At 53.1% G+C, this 15,913-nt stretch overlaps 2 protein-coding genes across 3 annotated transcripts in view; one reads left to right on the top strand and one right to left on the bottom strand.

Moving 5' to 3' along the window:
* The window catches only part of PPFIA4 (PTPRF interacting protein alpha 4), a 52,725-nt gene extending 48,057 nt beyond the window's left edge, over positions 1-4,668 (top strand). For both annotated transcript variants that reach the window (XM_025384911.1, XM_025384903.1), the window contains 2 exons: positions 1,526-1,706; positions 2,268-4,668. In XM_025384911.1, the coding sequence (XP_025240696.1) occupies positions 1,526-1,706; positions 2,268-2,317 (231 nt within the window). In that variant the 3' untranslated portion in view covers positions 2,318-4,668. The remainder of the gene's footprint in view (positions 1-1,525; positions 1,707-2,267) is intronic.
* A 4,735-nt stretch (positions 4,669-9,403) lies between these two features.
* On the bottom strand, positions 9,404-12,313 carry MYOG (myogenin). The gene is made up of 3 exons (XM_025364885.1): positions 11,772-12,313; positions 10,917-10,998; positions 9,404-10,298 (listed from the first exon to the last, which is right to left on the bottom strand). Exons 1-3 carry the CDS (start codon positions 12,240-12,242, stop codon positions 10,177-10,179), a joined length of 675 nt encoding a protein of 224 aa, XP_025220670.1. The 5' UTR covers positions 12,243-12,313; the 3' UTR covers positions 9,404-10,176.
* Positions 12,314-15,913: the final 3,600 nt, after the last annotated feature.

The following is a 15,913-nucleotide window of genomic DNA, read 5'->3' as shown; positions in this document are numbered from 1 at the left end:
TGCCCCGTGGAGCATAGAATTTGAGAGGGAGAAAGAGTGAGAGAGAAAGTGAAAGGTATGGAGGTAGGGAGAAAGGAAGGAGGTGGGAAAAGGAGGAGGAAAGAGATGCAGTCATGCATGGCTTAATGATGCTTAGCCACGGGGATAAGTTCTGAGAAATGCATCATTAGGCAATTTGATCACTGTGTGAACATCATAGAATGTACTTACACAAACCTAGGTGGTATAGCCTATTGCACACCTTGGCTGTATGGTATAGCCTGTTGCTCCTAGGCTACAAACCTATGCAGCTTGTTACTGTATTGAATACTGCTGGCATTTGTAAGTATTTGTATATCTAAACATAGAAAAGGGACAGTAAAAGTATTATAATCTTATGGGACCACCATTGTCTATGCCGTCCATCACTGACTGAAACATTATGTGGTGCATGACTGTATTAATGAAATAATCTCATAAATACATATAAAAGTGCTACTAGGGTGAGTGCTGTGACAGAGAGGTACATGGTGCTGAGAATTTATCAGAGCATTTGACCCACTCAGGGCACGTACAACAAACCCTAGGGGGTCAGGGCTGGGAGGGGTTGTTGAGGCAAGAACAGGCGGGTGAATGTCCATTGTTCCTGCTAGTCCCACTTTGCCTGCATCAGCTCCGAGAACATGGGGTGGAGGGAGATTGGGCATGACTTCCAAGCAGGGTGATGGAGGCTCTAAGTGTGGGGTGCGGAGGCCTGTGCAGAGGGGGATCCTGTAGGGTTGGGGTCCTGGGTGCCCTGTGGCAGAGATGGTTATTTTGGAGACATGGCTGGCATAGGTGAGGGGGGGCAGATGGCAGGGGGGCTGCCTGCCATGTCCTTTGGAGGAGCCTGCGTCTGCTTGGTGGTCTGCCTGACCCATCCCTGTTACAGGGTGATCTCATCTGATCCCATTAGTGATAGGCAACCTGAGAAACAGGCCGGGCAGATGTTACTATTATCATTTTACCGATGAGGAAACAGACTCAGAGGGGTCACTCACCTGGTACAGGGTCACATAGCCAGTAAAATGGCAGAGCCAGGTGTCTGACTCCCGCCAGACACAGTACTCTTCCGGCATACTGGGCTACAGCCATTCGGAGGCCCCAGAAGGACAGGACGGTGTATATAGGGACTGGCTGTCACCTCCCATGGGCTGAGGCTGAGGAATGCCTTGAAAGGTGAATGGTCATGCCAAGCCCACTTTGAGAAGATTGTGGTGGACTGGGAAACAGTTCAACTGCAGGATGGCAGACCCAACAAGATTCTCCCTCACACACTCCCTCCATCCGCCACCCGGAGACAGGGAATTTCAGAGTCGCAGGGTTTCCCCATTCACTGTACAGATGGAAAGACTCAAGGCTAGAAAGGGGAAGTGACCTCGCTCCCTCTTTCCAAAGGGGTGGGAGTGGTGCCCCTAGAACCAGCTGCGACTGGCCCCCTCCCGGCAGGGCGTGAGGATGGCAATTCCAACAGGCCCTTGGGCCTCTGGTGTTCCCCACGGTGCAGGGGGATGACAAGGTGTTCCGCCGCGCGCCCTCCTGGAGGAAGCGCTTCCGGCCGCGGGAGCACCACGGTGGCGGCGGCATGCTCAGCGCCTCGGCGGAGACCCTCCCGGCGGGCTTCCGTGTGTCCACCCTGGGGTCCCTGCAGCCCCCATCGGCCCCGCCAAAGAAGATCATGCCTGAAGGTGAGTAACAGGCGGGCTGGGCATGGCCGAGGCCCAGCCGAGCGCGGGCTCCTTCCTGGCACCCTGGGGCCGGGCCGGGTGGAGAGGGGCGAGGCCGAGGCTGGTGCCCCGCGCTCTCAGGCTGCCGCTGCACTAACGCCCCGCGGGGAGCGTGTGCGCGCACTAACCCGCCGCTCTGTGTGTTCTCCCGCGGCTGCCGACTTCTCCCAGCCGGGACGGCGGGGGCGCAGAGACTGGAGACCTCCACGGTTCGGACCTACTCCTGCTGACCCCCCACCCTCCCGCCCGGGGTCTGACGGGGGGTGTGCCCGTGGCTCGGGGTAAGTGGGCCAGGCCCAGGGACGCAGGCACCTTGCTGCTGGCCCTCGGCCCCACGCACCTGCCTTTGGCTGCCGGCCTGGCCCTGCCGCTCCAGCCCCGCTTACCAGCACTGCCCGGCTTGTCCCTTCCTGCTTCGTCTGGCCCGGGGCGCTTTGCGCTTGGAGCACGCTGCATTGCCGCTGCCGCACACATCCTGCAACCTGTCTCACAGTGTGGTGCCTGTCTCTCTCTCTCCCTCAGCTCACTCCCACTATCTCTACGGACACATGCTCTCCACCTTCCGGGACTAGCCACGGCCCCCAGGGCTGGCTTCCTTCTTCTGGGTTTCACAGGCTCTACTGGCCCTGACCCCTCCTGCTCGTTCCCCTTCCTTCCGCGGCTCCTAGTCTCGTCCGTGACTTTACGGTTGCCCTGGATCTCAGAATATATTCGTCCACCCCCTCGGCACCCCACTACCCAGAGTCCCACCGTGTGTCCATTGTAAGTCTGGTGGGTGTGGCTGGGGTCTCCTGGTATTGTGGAGGCACCCAGGTTGTCCACACTTGGGATTCTGGGGGAAGGAGAGAAGGGCCTCCCAGGGTGGATGTGAAGCCACCCTTCCTCTTCTGGACCCAGCCTGGTCTGCACCGCAGCCTGCACCAAGACCAGGATCCTGGGCCACGGGCTGGGATGATCCTTCTAAGAAAGGGTCATTTCAGACGCAGCCCTGTTTGGGCTATTCAACCTTAGGGTCTCTTTCCACGTCTGGCTGTGCCAAATGGTTTGGCAGCTGGTTTTGGCATCCCCAGCATCATCACTCTCCCAACCCATCACCATGACTGCGGTTCCTGTCCCCATTCTCTTGGGGACAGGGAGGGACTGGGAAGGGCTACTGAAGACCCCATTCTCCCGCAGGATGGTGAGGCTGGGAGGAGGAAGACTGAGGTAGAGATTCCAGGCCCTGGCATAAGCTGAATCCCAAATGTGGGTTTGGGAAGAACCAGAGAGAAATGGATCCCTGAGCTCTGAGCCAAGGGTGAGGATGGGGAAACTCTAAGCCCCTGCCCAATAAGAGGTGCAGGCAGACCAGCCAGAGAGAAAGCCGATGGCCTCTGGGTAGCCTTAAGCCCAAAGGGCAGGGGGAATGTCCCCTGCCCCAACCATCGGGTGGAGCTTCTGCTGGGCTGTGGGGAAGGGAGGTTGTGTGGATCTTGACTCTGGGGCAGAACAGATCTAACCATGCATTGCTAGCTCTGCTCCCAGCATCCCTTTCCCTTCTCTCCTCCTCTGCCTCACTTTAGTAATCCCAGCCCTATAAAAATGAACATGATGGGTGGATGGAATATACATTGACCCTAAAGTCAAGTTTGGGGAAAAGGCAGACTGAGGCCTCCTTTCTCTGACCTCCCAGGAAGAAAATAGTTTCTCCTACAGTGATTCATGTCCCAGATTCAGGAAAACCAATGTTGGTGAAGTCAGCCACTCTCCTGCTTGTCCCCACATCACCTAACCCTCATCCAGAGCTCTTTTGGTGTATAGGGACTGCCTCCTCCTGGAATTCCTAAGATCCACCCAGCTTCCACCATTTTCATTGCTTTCCCCAGCAGCATGGTGGGAACCTGAGCTGAGGGATACAGGTCCTGTTTTGGTAGGAATATTATTCCCAAGGAACACCCCCTCCTCACCTACTCTCTCATCCTACCTAGGTGCCTGAAAATGTTCAAGACTTATGTTCAGGGTGGGATGATGGAACCTAGGGCTTCATCAAAGTAAGAGGAAAGGAAAAGCATCTGGCACGTGTTTCTTGGAGAGGGGCCAGTGCAGTGCCATCCTGCAGGTGCCTGGAGCAGCTGCATTGCAACCTGATCACCTTGAGTTCTGAGCAGGGGCTAGGCTTGCAGGTGAGATAATGGGCCAGGGCACCCAGTCCAGAAGGAGCAATGGCACCTGGGCAGTGCCAGGGCTTAGAGCCTGCTGCTCCTTTTCAGTAGAGGAGAGGCTCATCAGTGGTGTGGTGGGGTGGGCTCTCCCCTAGGCTTGGGCAAGGCAGCCACTTGCCCTTGCTCTCCCTTAGTGTTCCCTGGCCTCCCTGCCATCAGGTTGCTGGGAGTGGAGATGGAGGGATTATTGTGCAGAAAATGAGTTGGATGGAGATAAAGAACTCCCATCCCTGCATAATGGATGTTAAGATGATGGAGATTCCTAAGATTGGTGGAGTTGGGCAATGCACAGCCATCTGACTCCTTCAGGGTGCTCTTGATGGGCTGGCTGTATGGGAGACTCAGTCCCAGCCTCTCTCCTCTACAACTCCTGCCACTGTTGGCCATGTTGTAAGGCAGTAGCTGTGCCAGGATAGCTGGGTCCATTCAGAGCACCCTGAGAAGTATTGCAGGGAGGTGTTAAGAAGAGAAATCTGAAGAAATCTGTGCAAACAGTGATGGAAGGCTGTTGTCTTGGTGTATCCCTTGCCTCATAGTCAATATATTTTTTTCTTTGGCGAGTCACCAGTGACCCGAGCCCTCCACACCAGCCTCCTGTATCTCATCAGGTCCCTTCTCAGTACTGTACTTGCTCAGTGCATCAGGAATGGGTGTATGGGTGTGTGTGGGTGTGAGTGTGGGTGTGTACGTACTAATAAACAATCTGGTTTTAAGATAATGTACAAATGGCCTCCAGTCTTTTTTTTTTTTTTTTTAAACTCTGAACTCACCTGAGATTTCCAGCTGCTTTCACAGTCGTAAAGGCTGCTGTACTCTGGGAAGGAAATATACAATTTTCAGAACTTACAGTCAATAACTGTCTGTTTATGTAAGCACAGGATTGATAGATTAATGTTTGGGTTACATGTGCCCAGTGGGTAAAGGACCAGATAAGGAGAGAGGAGCCTGGTGTCTTCTTTCATCTCTCTCACCTGGTCAGGCTGTCACCCTTTCCCGCTGCTCCTGGAGTTCCTTCTCCTGAATGCCCCTTGGTCACATCACTCCACTGTTCCCACTTTCAGCAGCTCCAAGCACCTCTAGCTCAGAGTTGCAGTTCCTCCTCAGTGTGGCCTAAGAAGCCATTCATGACTTGGCTCCTTCACCTCTCCTCCTCCCACCAGTCCCCAGTCCACCTAACTCAGAAACATGGTGTCCACCCAACCCCGTCACCAGAAGGCAGCACGACTGCTTCTGTCCTTACCGTTGTAGTTTTGAGCTGACAAGACCACTTCAGGCATCACTGGGGAGGCATCACCTGCCTTTCCCCAGCAGAACTAGTTAACCAGCAACCTCTGCTCTCCGGACACTCTGCACACTGCACAGGCTGGGCAGTGATTGCCTCCCACGCTGGACTGCGAGTTCCCTCCTTTGGGGCAGCCTCGTTGATCTCTGCACCCCTAGGTGTATATCCTCGAATGAATAAATGCACCAGCCTTCTCTCAGAGGGTTGTATAAGGATTAATATTAGTAAAAGTTAAAAATTACTGAGTAATATTGTTTGCCAGACACTATTCTAAGCATAGTAAATACATTAACTCATGAATCCTCACAACTCTGATATATTCTTAGTATTTTATAGACCAGGACATTTTAAGACTAAGATAATACAGCTGGTAAGAGACAGATGGGGATCTCAAACCTAGGCCTTCCTGACTCCAGTGCCTTGTCCTTAACTATGATATGTGTGTTCAAACTCCTGACCCAGAGCCAGGAGTTTTTGTCTTTGTTTTTTTCATTAGGAGTAGCATGATGAAAAGGAATGCTTATCAAATGTTGCTATCTTCTCTTTCAAGTGAACTCAAGCCCCTGCCCCTCAACAAGCCTTCCCAAGCTACCCAGCTCCCTTTCGCTGACTCCTTTGTGTGTGCAACTCACGTGGTCTTTGGCTGCTATGAATCTTCGGGGGGCCGTGTTTCCCCTGTTCCCATGAGTGGTGAACTCCCCTTTGTGTAGCACACTGCACCCTGCATCCTTGTGTCCTCTTTAAGGCTGATGGTGCCCCAAACATGGATGGAACAAGGACAGCAGAGTCCATGGGCACAAGTGACAGGAGGGAGTGGGACAAGGCACCCTGGACACAGCCCAGGGGGGGAAAACAGAGGTGAGGGAAGGTACTGGCCCTGTGCCTACAGGCCTCTGGGAGTCCCTTGCTACCCTCTCCAGGATCAAAGGTAAAATTGATGAGCCTTGGTGACTGGCTAGCCATGGGAATGAGATCTTCACTGGAGGGATCCAGGAAAACTATGACTTCGTTGTGCTGCCTTCCACTGGGACAGGGGATATAGACGGAGCCGACTTATGTGGAAATGGGAGTTTGATTTTGGACATGCTGGGCTTAAGGTGAGAACTGGACATCATGATTCCATCCGCACTTGTACGGAAGAAGAATCTAGGTGTCTTTCCTTGAACCCTTTCCTTTGCTCCCTCTAGGAATGTTCCAAGCATTGAGGGGCCAGGAGCCCGGATCCACGTGGGGACCTGTGGCTGAGGGGGACAGGGATGAGGCACAGCCAGAATCATGGAGGGGCTGTGATTGGAGTTCCCACTCAGGACTGGGTTGAGCTTCCTTAGCCAAGATCCCGGCTCAACCTGAAGTCTTCCAGGCCCACCCTCAGGCTTTTCTGCCCCAGCCTGGGGTCCAGAAGCCCGGGGAAGCCCAAGGAACCTAACATGTTGGGGTGGCGTTTTATCCAGGAAACAGATACCTGAGCTGAGGGGTATCTTTTCCTCTCACCCTCTGCCATCCCTCCGCCGCCTCCCTCTCCAGTTGATCCACCCTGTCTACACCTGCAGCACTTAAGGTTTTCCAGTCTACCAAATAAATTACTCTGAGAGGTTAGATCCCTAGGAATGCTTATCGGAGTGCCACAAGTAGCACTGTAAGCATTCAGTTCACACCAATTATCTCAGCACTCTAAGAAGTTCCTATTTACACACCAACAATTGGTATGCCCATTTTAAGTAATATTTATCTTTTCATTGTAGTGGATTCCCTAAAATCCATTATTAGGCAACATTTGATTAACCCGGTTTGATTTATTGTAGGTGCTTCCAACTAAAGAACACATTTGAGCTAATCTCCCTAAAGAACTCCAACTCATTATTCATTAATTGGAGTCTTCTCTGTAATTCTGTTGTGAAGATTAAGCATTTGCTAATTTAAGGAAGTCCCCATGTGGCCGGGCGCAGTGGTTCACGCCTGTAATCCCAGCACTTTGGGAGGCCGAGGCGGGTGGATCACGAGGTCAGGAGATCGAGACCACCCTGGCTAACATGGTGAAACCCCGTTTCTACTAATAATACAAAAAAATTAGCCGGGCGTGGTGTTGGGCGCCTGTAGTCCCAGCTACTCGACAGGCTGAGGCAGGAGAATGGCGTGAACCCGGGAGGCGGAGCTTGAAGTGAGCCCAGATCGCGCCACTGCACTCCAGCCTGGGCGACAGAGCGAGACTCCGTTAAAAAAAAAAAAAAAAAAAAAAATTCCTCCTGCTTTGATAACAATTGTTTATTCTGTGAAAATAATGAGTGAGGCTGGGCTCCTGCTTAGCAGAGTTTGCCATTCACACCTGTGGAATTCTAGCAAATTGTTTTTCCCTTAAGGACTTAAAGACATGAAAAAGTAAGTAGACAGTGACTACACTCCACCATGGTAGGGATCTATTGCATCCAGTGTCATTGCTGAGGACTGTTCATTCTTTCCAGAGTCTGAGCGAGACCCTCACTGTCTAATTGTCAGAATAACTGAAGAGGAGTAGACTTAAAAAAATATATCCAGCAGCCCCAGAACCTGTGCTTCAGCAGAGCTGAGTGCCTTCCTTGGCCAGCCCTTCTTATCCCAGTGAGAAGGAGGGTGAGGGATGGGCAGGTCACAGCTGCAGGTGACAGGGCTGTTTCCACCCTAGGAGTGCGGGAGGTGCCAGAGGCAGAGGAAATGAACTTGAGAGGAGAAGATCCTCCATGAATGTGTTCTGAGAATTTTTAGGGGGTAATAAAGGAGTAAATGTAGATTCCAGAGCCAAGGCATTGCAGCCAGCCCAGTTGCCCTCCTCATTCTCCAGGGCAGTGAATCAGAGCTAAGAGTCATGGAAGTGACCTTGGTCTTCCTCTCCAGCCCCTCCAAGGGGGAAAGACTAAACTCAGTGACACCAAGTTGAAAAGAAGAAAATCCCACCAATGGGAGCAGAGGAGGCCAATTTGGAATTCCCAATAAGCCCTGCCTGACTGGTTTGGGACAAGCAGGCAGTGGGGGAGACCCTCCCTTCTGCACCCTCACCTGAGTTCTATGAGTCTCCAGAGGCTTCTTCTGATTGTTTTCCTTAGGCAGAGTTTCTGAAGAAACTCGGGGGGCACAGTGTTAACTCTCCTCTCCGGCAGTAAGGTCAGGAGGGTGGGTGTGGGAGAGATGGCCCAGCTGAGCTCAGAGCGGGTGCAGGGGGGTCGCTAGAGCCTCAGGCAACACTGGGTTAAGTCCATTGTCAAGGGCCCCAAAGAATTAAGTAGGGCTGGAATGTACCATGCTCTGAATCCCTGCTTTGGTAATGATTCTGAAACTTATAATTTGCAGTAAATCAGATGAACTTAGCCCCAAGCTGTTGGAATTAATAACGTTTTCAGTAGATGTCCATGTTCCGTTTGAATTCTAGCTCCTGTTAACTCCCCAGTTAATCCTTGTGTAATGTCTAACCAAAAATCTCTGTTCTCAATTTCCCACCCACCTTCTACCCTCAGGAAGCTAATATTTGAAAAATAGCACCCCAAATGAAGAGAACCCAGCTTCTCTTCGATTGTTCTTTGTGGACCCCTTTACCCTCCCGGAGCTAAATCTGAATCTCCTTCATGCTGGGAGCTGCAAGCAGGAACCACAATCCCCTTCTGCCTGGAGGGAATGGAGGAGAATGGGGAGGGGCCATGCTATTTGGCCAGCAAGGAAATGACAGTGTCTGACCCCACTGCCTTCCTCACCTCCCACTTCTCTATAGGGCTCCTGGTATTGTGACACCAGGGCAGAGGTGGGGACTAGGGAAGGGAAACCACAACTTCTAGCTCTGCACCCTGGCTGTAGGCTGAGCACTGGGCTCACGAATTGCTCAGTTAACTGAAACCAGAGGACCTGTTGGGACATGACGCAGAGCACAGCAGCCTGTGAGCAATGGCTGTGAAGTATAGTCATAGCCAGTTGTCCTCCGTGTCCCACAAGGATGTCTGTGGAATCTGGTCTCCACCTAGACTGAGGTCTAGACATGCTCGACTTCCTTCCTCATGGTGAAAAGAGCCGGGGTCCCCAGTGCCTAGTGACCACCAGCAAGATGAGGCCCTCAGCGCTGTGGAGCCCCGCCCACTAGGGTGTGTCTGGACTGCTCAGTGGGAGGGGGCAGGGCTGTCAGTCATTTCCCTCCCTCTGCATCATCACCGACACTCTTCTGGCAACCAGTCTTTATTCATTTTTTAAAAAAGGAAATCCAAATAAGTTAGCAAAAAAAAAAAATACAAAACAATGGCAAAACCACACGATGCTTAGTTAACAAAAGAAATCACCCCCAAGAGCCCCCAACCCCCTTTCCCTGCCTGTCCCCGGCAACTTCAGCACAGGAGACCTTGGTCAGATGGCAGCTTTACAAACAACACACAAAACAAAACAAAACATAAAACCACTGGAAGGTTCCCAATATTCACTGCAAAAGTTTGGCCCCCCAGGGACTTGGGAACAGAGGATTGTTTCTCTCCCTTTCTTTTCTCTCAATTCAGGGCAGGCCCAGCCCAGCCACTGGCATCGGGAAGAGACCAGAACAGGAGACGTGCACAGCTTGTCCAGGTCAGGACACTGTCTGTGTCTCTCAAACCGTTTCACTTAGGGGGTGGAATTAGAGGCCATGTTATGATAAAAAGGAAACTCCTGAGTTTGCCCCCTGAACTGGGGCATACATGAGGGGGCGCTCTGGTCCCCTGCTTTACCTTCCTGGAAAGGGGATGCCCTGTCCTCTAAGGAGGCAGCTGAATGAGGGCATCCAGTACCTTGCTGGGGGGTGGGTTAACCTTACATGGATGAGGAAGGGGATAGTCTGGCCTATGGCACCCCAGAGCTGGCTTCCTAGCATCAGGGCAGCCTGGCTTAGGAGGCCCCTGCTACAGAAGCAGTGGCATCTGTGGTCAGCTTGGGGGGCTTGCAAGGATGCCTGGCTTGGCAGACAATCTCAGTTGGGCATGGTTTCATCTGGGAAGGCCACAGACACATCTTCCACTGTGATGCTGTCCACGATGGAGGTGAGGGAGTGCAGGTTGTGGGCATCTGTAGGGTCAGCCGTGAGCAGATGATCTGTAAGGGGAGGTGGGAAGGTGGTACCTGGGTGAGGAGTGGGGGTTCTTGAGGCCCAGAATAGAGGATGGGACCCTTGGGGTGACACAGGTTTTCCAGGACAGATGGGGGATAAAGCTCCGGAGTTCTACTCCCTAGTCCCTGCCTTTCCCCATGCTCTGTGTGTGTGTGTGTGTGTGTGTGTGTGTGTGTGTGTGTGTGTGTGTGCCTCTTCTCTGAACTCCCCTAGTGAGGTAGGGTTTGGAAGCAGTCACTCAAGTTGGAGCAGGATGGAGCTCCCCAGAGACTGGACCTGCCCTTTGCTCGGCCCGGTTTTGCAGCACTGACTCAGCACTTCGCAGGGACCCCTGGGGCAGGGACATTGTCCTCTCTGTGGAGAAGGTCAACCACCAGGCATCAGCTGGGGAGCTGCAGGAGCCACTATCACTCCTTTGCTGGTCAAGACTGCAGGGCTACACAGAACCTCCCAGCCCACCCTTTGGGTCCTGGAGTCAGCAGGTCCCTGGAGAGACCCAAGGGAAGAGGACTGGAGCAAGGAATAAGGTAAGAGGGAAGAACCTCGCCCAGGGAGGGACTGAGGGATTGGAGTCAAGGTTACCAGGGTCAGGCCTCACTTACCCCCGGGGTTGGCGCCGAACTCCAGTGCGCTGCCCCACTCTGGACTGCAGGAGGCGCTGTGAGAGCTGCATTCGCTGGGCACCTGCAAGACAGGGCGAAGGCCCAAGGTCGGGGCACAGCCGTTCTTTGATGTGTCTCTCTGCCTAGTCCCAGTGGGCAGAAGCACCTGTGGTGGGGTTGGAGGGTGGGCCACAGGCTGTGGCCTTCCAGCCCAGGCCATCCCCAACCCCAGAATCTTAGTAACCAGCTCCTCTCATGTCCTAGAGGCCCTGCTTCCAGGCCTTCTTGGCTTCCATCCTGAGTGGTGGTTCTGCCCTCACAGGACCCCAGGTTAAAGGTCCCTGGTTCTCCTGGCTCTGGTGATAAGGGTGATGGAGACAGATTTTCTGGCCCAGTGAAGGTCACTCTGTGCAGGCCTGCTGGAGTTCCAATGAGACTGAGTGGGTTTTCTCTCTGCTCAGCCACACCCAGGATGGGGGTGGGGCAGGGGGCAAAGCAGCCTTCTCTGGTGAACTTGGCCTGGCCTTTTAGGCTCTGACTCAGGCTCTGCGATTAATCCTCACCCTTACCCGGGCTGACTGTGGCCTTGCTCCTGATCCTTTCTTCAGTCCTGTGTTCCCCACCCCCACCCCTTCTGCACTTCCTCCCCACTGCCTCTATCTCGTCTGGAAAGAACACAGGACACAGGAGGTCAGCTGGATAGCCCAGCTCTGACCGGGGAAGGGCTCCTGAAGCCCCTCGACCCTGTCTGGCACCTGCTCCAACCCTCTGAGCCCCTCTTGGGGTCTTGAGGCTGTCCAGGTGCCTCCCTCTGGCCCCCTCCCCCTGGGGCAGGGGGACGGGATGGCCACTTACCCCTGGCTGGGGCCCGCCCCCGCCCCGGTAGCGGAGGTCACGCTCCTCCTGGTTGAGGGAGCTGAGCAGGGTCTGGAGGCGCTCGATGTATTGGATGGCGCTGCGCAGGATCTCCACCTTGGGCAGCCGCTGGTTGGGGTTGAGCAGGGTGCTCCTCTTCAGGGCCTCGAAGGCCTCATTCACCTTCTTGAGCCTGCGCTTCTCCCTCAGTGTGGCCGCCCGCCGCCGGTCCACGGACACCGACTTCCTCTTACACACCTTACACGCCCATGGAAGGCACTGGCCCGGACAGTGCTCGGGGGTGCCCAGCCCCTTGTCTTCGAGGGGCCCTGGGGTCTCGGGGCTCAGGGTGAGCTCCGTCCGCTCATAGCCTGGTGGCTCGAAGCCCTGGAGGTGGACAGGCAGGTAGTTTTCCCCGTCATAGAAGCGGGGTTCCTGGTAGAAGTAGGGGGATGTCTCATACAGCTCCATGGGGTCGGAAAAGGCTTGTTCCTGCCACCAGACCCCAAGCTCCTGCAGCCCCTCACGCCAACTGCTGGGTGCCATTTAAACCCTCCCCGCTGGCATGGAACCAGAGATAAATATAGCCAACGCCACAGAAACCTGAGCCCCCTCTAAGCTGTTGCTGCACATCAAGACGTTTACAGTGGATTAGATGTGATTCCCCTTCTCTCTCCCCCATGGCCCCCACCCCACCCAGCCAGCCTGTCCCTGGCCCAGGCGGGCTCCTGTGCACGGGTCGGGAGGCCGTCGGGTGTAATTTGATTAGTTTTCATTTCTCAGCAGCCCCTGTGGGGCAGGGGCATTGGGGGAGGACACATTCCCCTCTCATCTGCTCCTTTCAATTACTCCTAGCTGGGCGGCCTGCCTGCTCTCTCCTTGCTAGTCCCCAAGAAGCTGGTGGGTGTAGGGGGAGGAGGGAACAAGGAAGGGTAGGCTTAGGCTGGAAGAGGCCTTAAGAGCCAACTTATCCATCTCCCTGCTTCCTGACAGCACCTTAACCACACTACATCAGTCGATGAGACTCTTAAAGACCTCCCTCCCGAAAGAATGGGACTGCTTCAGATTCTGGGCATTCATGGGCACTCAGTATCCGGGGATAAAAGGGATCAAGACTCAGAGCAGCTAATAGATTCCACTTTTGGGGTTCCCAAGCAGCTCTGACCTGTATGTTCTCTTAGGTCTCATGTGATGGGGGGTAAGTTGAGGCAAGATAAATTATTTGGTTTTTGGTTTTCTTGGCAGGGGTCAAGATAAATTTTCTCTTTAATACAGCGGCCGTGGTCAGAGCAAAGATTAGAATTTACAGCTTACACGTGCCACCTTCCCCAGAGCTGCAAGGTCAAGATGTACTAAGCTCCCTGTCTCCTCCCTGTCTCACTCCGGACCATTGATCTGTCCTTCTATGTTACCTCCTCAACTCTTTTTCCAACACCAGAATTTTCCTGACTCATTACTGTGGATGGGGGTGAAAAAGGAGAAAAAACAGAGCCCTTCAAACTCAGTTTAAATCTCCTCTCTCCTTGGCCATCGGGCTTGGTTGTTCTGCCTCTTCGTCTGAGCCATCAATTTTACATGTATCACGCAGGTCTCAAATGTCAGGTGGAGCAGGGACTGTATAATCTTCGGGCCTCTCAGGCCATGGTCACCTCTCAGTAGGTGCCTCAGGGTCTGAGAGGACAAATTCTTTCCAATGCAGTGGGCAGACCTCAGACACCAGCAGTGAACAAGGCTCAGTCTTAGGGCTGGGGATTATAGGGACACCCCAGACAGGGTCCCTGCCCTCGACCTTACCATCTGGTAGACAATGGTGGTCACCTCTTTCTACCTAGCCCCTGATGACCGAATCTCCTCCCAGGCAACCACTGTTCAGCTTCTGCTCATGTCAGGAGACAGCCCGTTCCATTGACGTGCAGCTTTGAGCTGCAATCTTCTCCCTCTATCTTTTACCCTTTGTTCCTAGTTTTTTCCCTTAGGCCCCATAGACCAAGTCTGATCTGTCCTGCTCCTCATCCTATGACAGATCAAAATGACAAGTTCAAGCCAGTGGCAAGGACAATGAGAGGAAGGGGAACCCTGCTGGGGACTCAGGGGAGATTACAGGGGAGATGAGATCTGTGCAGCATGTGAAGAACCAGTGTTCCTTCCTCTCATTGTTCACAGCAGGGAGCCAGGAGAATTCTGATGTCCTTTTGGGATAGGAAAGGGGGGGAAGGAGGGAACATAGCTGAACAATAAAAGAGCCCTAAGCATGTTGAGGGAGAACAGTGAGGTCTTAATTCTGTTCTTGGCCTTACCAGCATGATAGAAAGTAGCAGCATAGACTGGGTGTGGTGGCTCATACCTGTAATCCCAGCAGTATGGGAGGCCGAGGCCGGTGGATCACGAGGTCAGGAGTTCAAGACCAGCCTGGCCAAGATGGTGAAACCTCGTCTCTACTAAAAATACAAAAATTACCCGGACATGGTGGTAGGCACCTGTAATCCCAGCTACTCAGGAGGCTGAGGCAGGGAATTGCTTGAACTCAGAAGGCGGAGGTTGCAGTGAGCCGAGATCGCGCCACTGCACTCCAGTCTGGCGACAGAGCGAGACTCTGCCTCAAAAAAAAAAAAAAAGAAATTAGCAACATAGGTACTGTGTGGGTTCTAAACTTTGCTTTCCCCTGACAAGCTGGGCTGAAGAAGAGTCTCTATTTCCAACACATCCCTTGACAAACAAAGAAAAAAGAAAAAAAAAAGCCTCAGTTTACACTCCAATCCTATGAGCCCTGAGAAAAGAAGTCATGTTGAAGCCACTATAGGAACCCCCGTATTTGCATCTTTTGTTATTCCAGGATCCAGTGTGACTTACCTCTAAATAATGTGTCTTCTTCCTCTAAAATGGAGGCAGAGCTGGCTTGCTCTATGGTGATTTCAAGACCTTACTATCTAGTTGGTGAGCATGGGCTGACATGTCAAAGCTGGATTAGAAGACAAGGGAGAGCTATGATGATTCCACAGCAAACATGGGGGCTGTGATCAATTGCAAACCAGTAGATTCTTCAAAAGCGTTTCGGGAATTTTTGGGACAGCAAAATCGCTGAAGGCTGGGGCTCTGCAAAAGGCTTGGGGAGCATGCTGGGCCAGCTCTTGAGAACTGGTAGGATTCGGATGAGGAGAGAGGAGCAGGGGAAGGGGTCTTTGGGTAGGCTGGTTTGTATGGAGCTTGGGGTTCAGGTAAGGGGGCGATTGGAGACAAACTTGCACAGAGGGGAGGAGGCCCAACTGGGCAGGGAAGGACTTGAGAGCTGAGGCAAGGAGACCACACAGAACAGCGTGATGGTCATCCAGGAATGAGATGATGAAGGTCTGAACAACCCCCTCAGAGGCAGGAGGATGAATTCGACTGGGAGAGGGCGCATGTTTCAGACTAGCAAAGGATGGTGAGTATGCACGCAATGGGGGAATGGTTGTATTAAATGATAATGTACTTGGCACATGGATATTCCTGGTAAATGTTATTCCCTTTTCTTGCTTTGTCTTCTCTTCTACTTCTGCGTGCCCTGCAGGGGACCACAGCAGCAGGAATGGAGGAGGGAAAACCTGGCTCCACCCTGGGTGTGTTTATTCATTCATCCATTTTTTTTTTCGATCAGGTACCGTGCATTCAGCACCTTGTGCCAGGTGCTTGGGTTACTAAGACATGCCCTCTCTGCCTTCAGTGTGTTCACTGATGCGTAAGGAGAATGAGTTCACAAAGTCATCTAACCAAGGTAGAAAGAGCAGGCTAGAGAAAGTGCTGATGTAATCCAGAGAAGGAATTTATTCATTCACTCCATCTGCTCAACACACATTTACTGAGAACACACTCTGTCAGTTCCCCGGCTGGGACCTGACCTGGGGCAAGAGCAGTGCCTAGACTCGGCGCTTGCCTGCAGAAGCTCTGTCGGGCATGCGTTTGGCCTTCTGTCTGGATGATGTTTGCCTCTGACCAAACATGAGGGCAGAGCCGGGAGGTTAGGGTGACCTTGTGTGCCTGGTTTCTGTGAATCCCTGTCTGTGCGTGTGTTTGTGTATGTCTGACTACAGCAGCGTGGGGACCATGTCAAAGCCCAGCTATGGGCACAGACCCTCCTAGGACTGAGCTGATAGAGTGAACCAGGT

The sequence above is a fragment of the Theropithecus gelada genome, chromosome 1, assembly GCF_003255815.1.
Source record: "Theropithecus gelada isolate Dixy chromosome 1, Tgel_1.0, whole genome shotgun sequence".
Taxonomy (NCBI): domain Eukaryota; kingdom Metazoa; phylum Chordata; class Mammalia; order Primates; family Cercopithecidae; genus Theropithecus; species Theropithecus gelada.
Note: the sequence above shows the minus strand (reverse complement) of the source record. Positions and strands in the feature narration are given on the sequence as shown.

What these genes read in the sequence shown, in the direction of transcription:
- MYOG (XM_025364885.1), bottom strand. Translation starts at nt 12,242, where the DNA reads ATGGAGCTGTATGAGACATCCCCCTACTTCTACCAGGAACCCCGCTTC. An exon ending in GGGGCGGGCCCCAGCCAGGG is followed by an intron (nt 10,999 to 11,771) that starts GTAAGTGGCCAT and finishes CCTGTCTTGCAG; the next exon opens with GTGCCCAGCGAATGCAGCTC. An exon ending in GTTCGGCGCCAACCCCGGGG is followed by an intron (nt 10,299 to 10,916) that starts GTAAGTGAGGCC and finishes CTCCCCTTACAG; the next exon opens with ATCATCTGCTCACGGCTGAC.